Source organism: Notolepis coatsorum, assembly GCF_963971535.1.
Source record: "Notolepis coatsorum genome assembly, chromosome: 15".
Classification (NCBI taxonomy): Eukaryota; Metazoa; Chordata; class Actinopteri; order Aulopiformes; family Paralepididae; genus Notolepis; species Notolepis coatsorum.
The window spans coordinates 27,784,737-27,789,736 of NC_140179.1; the positions used below are offsets into that span (position 1 = coordinate 27,784,737).

Sequence of the window (5,000 nt, forward strand, 5' to 3'; positions counted from 1 at the left end):
CGTGTCATTTCCATCTGACGCATATGCATTCGGATCGAATCAAATTCTCCGGCAGCGGCATAATTGAATAAAAATGAATTTGATTCGATTAGATTATACGGTTTAAGTTAGATGGAAAAAGAACATCTGCGGTGGTCATGGGACAAACTTGCAATCCTCTTTATATCAAAGTCAAAGATAAATATGTCTGACTATATTAGTATTAACGACAGGGGAAGATAGCACACGTGGGGTAATAACGTCCATTGTTAACGAGCAGTTGATCTAAAGAAAATAAATAAATAAGCCAATCGCTGATTTATACATCCCGGATCTTGGTCTGGAATCTCTTCTGTTACATGTCACCGGGAGTCTCAACATAGGATAATATATATAATCCCAATGATTTTAAGGCCAGCGGGGCAAAGGGGGGTTTCCTGTTCACGGACAACACTTGACCGTGGATAAAGTGTTGTTGAAACGGTTAAACCGGAGCAGATGTTAAAACCGCGGAGGCCTCCAGCTGCAGCCACGGGCAAATCAAATCACCAGCCGACCGGGCAGACAGAAAACATTTTCACGAGAAATTAATTATAATAAAACATGCGCCATGGATAAACACACAACCAAAAGGTGATATAATAACGCCAACATTTCCGATTTAGGCTGTATACTGTTAGACAAAGTAATTGCAAAGTATAACTTAATTATGTCTATAATGGAATAGACCAACTATAAAGAACGATGCACAAAACAAACAAAATACACCATTGTGGAAGTGGAAGACGCGGATTTCCCAGTGTGACCGTCCAACGGACTTACCGACAAAAAGAGCTTTCTCTTAGGGCCATTTGAGACCTTTTCGGGGCAAGACATAGACAATAATATATTATAATATAATATTAACCCTTTCACCTGTGCCGCACTACCAAACGGTTAACCCTTTCACTGCCACACGACAGAAGGTTAACCTTTTACTATCACACAACCGACGCTTTCCACTGCCACAGCGACACAGAAGGTTAACCCTTTACTATGTTGGTTGTGTGATAGTAAAGTAAATGGTTAACCTTCTGTCGTGTGGCAGTGAAAGGGTTAATTATATATGTTTTATTGGGACGGTTGGTGAATCGGCCCATGCAAAAAGGTGTCGTAAAATGGCCCTATAAGAGAAATCCCTTTTTGTCGTAAGTCCTTGGAGGATGAACGAGAGCCCTTGTTTATGGCCTAATTGGCCCCTCATCATCACACTTGTCCCTTGTGTGTTCTCTTACCGCTGGTTAGCTCGTAGCCGAACACCGACAGGTCCCCCGGTGCCGGTGCCGGCGGTGGTGGGAACAGTTCCATCGCTCGTGCTTGAACTGCGTCTGGCACTCCGCGATGCCCAGGCGCGCGCCATCCTGGATGCTGGGCAGCAGGAAGGGCTTCCTCTTGCACAGGTCCTTCTGCTTGTGCGTCAGCGGCAGGGGCGGCGCACCCCATTTTCTCCGCTACTCCCACTCCGGACGTTATGCCCAACCACCTGCAGAGGAGCGGGAGACAATTACTACTACTACGGCCCGCCGCGCGCGGCGGGTCCGAAACCCTCGACCGGCGGCTAAACATTTCAAACGGGAGTGCGCGCTGGTCGCATTACATCCGAGCATCCGATTCCGATGCTACATCATTGCACACTATACGAGATAATCGCCCCCCAAACAACAACACGGAGGGCATTTATATAATATACTTACATCCAGCTGGGCTCGGCAGCAGGGAGGACAGAGAGAGAAGAGAAAGAGGAAAAGAACACAGATTTGATGTAGTCCACAGTTCCTTCTCTCCATGGCAACTTCATCTACAGAAGCCGACAGGCTGCGCACTGGTGGGTCTGTCCATGGGCCGCTGCTGCGGGGTCGCTCTCTGAGCGGCTCTCTCTCATGCTGAACCCGGCGGCATGCTGCGACGCTGCGACCCAATTAATAATCCCTCAACCCGACCACTGGCTGCTGACCGTCCTCCTGAGCGCTGCGTCTCTGGCTGCTGCTGCTGCTGGTGACACCGGCCATGGATGATGGAGAGGAGGAGGAGAGAGGAGCGCGCGCCGCCGAGGGTCTCACCATGCGGGGGTCCCTGCAGGCTGCTGGACGGGGGGGTGACCCGATAGCAGAATGACTGACATACAAGTACTTATTATTTCGGACGGTGCTTACTGTTACTGTCTGTACCTAAAGCCCCGGAGAAAGTTTTATCTTGAGTGCAGGGAGAAGCAGCAGCCAGTGAGTCGAGACGTCTGGGCTCCAGTGCGCTCCCAGTGCGCTCCCATTGGATCACCGCAGAATTCATATTCAACAGACGTCAGTCCTCCTCGGCGGTAATTGGGCGGGTGGGGGGGGGGTGGGGGGGGCATTAACGACCGACGGGGAGCTGTAGCTACTTTACATGAGAGAGAAGACACTTTCTGCTGCAATATTGGTCAAGCGCCACTTTCCGTGTGGAATAAGTAACTTATTCAATAAGTACCCAGCAAGGCGCGTCGGATGAGGACACTCGAATTTAGTACCAGCTTAAAGTATAATAGGCTTTTGTGAATGACAATATACGAGGAGAAATATATACTCCAATAGATTAGCCTTAATTTAATGATGAATTAACCTATTAACCTGCAAAGAGTCTGCCTGGCCATTTTAGTTTGAGTTTTTGAGGACTGCATACTTTTTTTGCAAACCAAAACAACATACTTTACAACTTTAAATAAAATGTTAAGGTAATAGACCACCCATTGCTGATAGACAATTTGAGCGTTTATTAAGCTATAAAAGCCCATAATTCGTTGAATTTCTTTCTGAAATGGTGCAAAAAAACACATCAAATGTGCAAAAATGTGGTAGCCCATTTTAACACACGCATCTAAACGAATAAGATATATAATTGATCTAGGCCTTACAGGTTAGTTGGCTTATCTGGTTAAGGGCATATGAGAGCCAATAATACAATATGGCTGCACCTTGGAGTAATAGTATTAAGTAGGTCTATTTATATACATCATATACCTATAGGGCCCGAATCCTCCTGTTCGATTTGTCTTTGATCGAGACAATATACATCAAACACCCCCCACTGTATAATTTTTTATATATAGGCTAAATTGGAATTAATAGGGCTATACACCCGTCATATATTCCCATAGGGTTTTAGTTTTATTAGCACCATGAAGGGTTATACTATACTTAATACTCCTTAATGGGGGTTGTTAGCGGGAGTGGCCGCAGACACACACAGACACGCGCACACACACAGACAGCTCTTCTGTTACATGTCACGGGGGTCTCAATATAGGTAATCCAACATTTCACATTTACATTTTACATTTAGTCATTTAGCTGACGCTTTTATCCAAAAGCGACTTACAAGTTCTGTACGACAAGTCATCAGGAAGGGTACAACTCTATCAGCTGAGTAACAATGTTCATCAAAGTGTTGCGTGTTACAGTGTAGATTAGTATATTAGGACAGAGTGCATGACAGTAAGGTTAGTTAGGGTTGACACACATGATGAATTGATGAATTGAAAATAAGGGACCCTGATGTAAACAAACAAGACGAAAGTCTTTCTCTGTCTGCATCCCCTTAACAATTGACCCGTACTGTATTGTACCCATTCTGCAATCGGTTAATACAATTTCCAATCAATCAATCAATCGCACGCACGCACGCACGCACGCACGCACACACACACACGACATAAAGTCGTCACAAGGTTACCCCCCACACACACACACACAAGGCACCGCCGTCGACTCATGTGGGAATCCAGCTATACAGGAGGGGAGGGGGGCCACCCGGCGACAGAGCAAGAAAGCAGAGTGTTTTTTCTCCATTTTTATTAATTCTCTTGATCTTTAAATTCCTCCCGGCGGACTAGGCAGAAAGCTATTATAAACATGCCAAATCACTTGCGTTAAACCCCTTTAGATTCTTTTAAACAAAATGATTTACACAATTTATGCGCCAGGTCCGTTAGTTTAATAAATTCAGACAGTGGTGTACTACTTTATGAAAATAGATTTTAATGTGAGAATAGGCGACACTGATTCTTGGGACATTCAAATGGAATACAGGCATAGCTGGAAACCAAGACTGGAATTGTGCATAGATATCTGGAAAGTCTGGCTGAATGAAGTTTGCACAGGAGGGGGGAAAAAAAAATCAAGATTAAAAGTACAACATTTATCTTTAAATTATGTCACTTTCTTCACAGTTGGACCAGACAAAGCTTGCCAAAATCCACATTACATTGTAAGGAAGTTACGTTTTATAGTAAGCGTATCTCCACAAAATTCCCCCAAAACCTGCAGAGAAACCACAACAATATTATAAAATACTATAGCTCTTTGCCCACATGTAAACAGAAATAATAGGCACAATATACATCCGTAGAAAAATAGAGAGAATATATTGGCGGATAAACATATACATAAGACATTTTCTTGCGCAGGATAAGCAAATATCACTATATAATATCTTTGGCATCGTATAATTATGCAATATCAATAAGTGGACCATGAGGTATATAAGGCAGGTAAAACACAAACTCCAGAGGACTCCCGATGCAGAAAGAAAGTTGCTGATTTGGTTATGGTTGCGGGATCGGGGGGGGGGGGGGGGGGGGGGGGGGGGGGGCTTTTCACTGGAGACCAAACGTCCTTGAGTTCGTCAGATATGAAGAATATGATATGACGTCACGTTTTCACACCAAACCCTCCTCACCCTAAAGTGTTGCAAGTGGGTTGTGTCCATATAGAGTGAGTCAGGGCAGGCGGTAGGGGTTGTGTACTTTTTGGGTGGTGGTGATGGTGACGATGATGATGTATAACATTCACACATCCAAGTGACCAGAATGTGGAGGAAGGCGACCGATACCAATACAGCTGTTACCGGGTTTGTCTCCTGAGCGATGCACTGATGTAATGTCTTTTTTTCCTTTTTTTTTCCCCACTGTTGATAATGAAACTGGAGTAAGTCAGTCTGTTTGTAGACAC

General features: G+C 44.7%; 1 protein-coding gene across 1 annotated transcript in view; it reads right to left on the reverse strand.

Annotated features, from left to right (window-relative positions):
* wnt16 (wingless-type MMTV integration site family, member 16) overlaps positions 1-1,805 on the reverse strand; it is a gene marked incomplete at both ends in the record, with an annotated part of 21,387 nt that extends 19,582 nt beyond the window's left edge. The window contains 5 exon segments of the mRNA XM_084330768.1: positions 1,254-1,287; positions 1,290-1,448; positions 1,450-1,501; positions 1,713-1,720; positions 1,722-1,805. Coding sequence (XP_084186894.1) covers positions 1,254-1,287; positions 1,290-1,448; positions 1,450-1,501; positions 1,713-1,720; positions 1,722-1,805 — 337 coding nt within the window.
* Between the last annotated feature and the right edge of the window lie 3,195 nt (positions 1,806-5,000).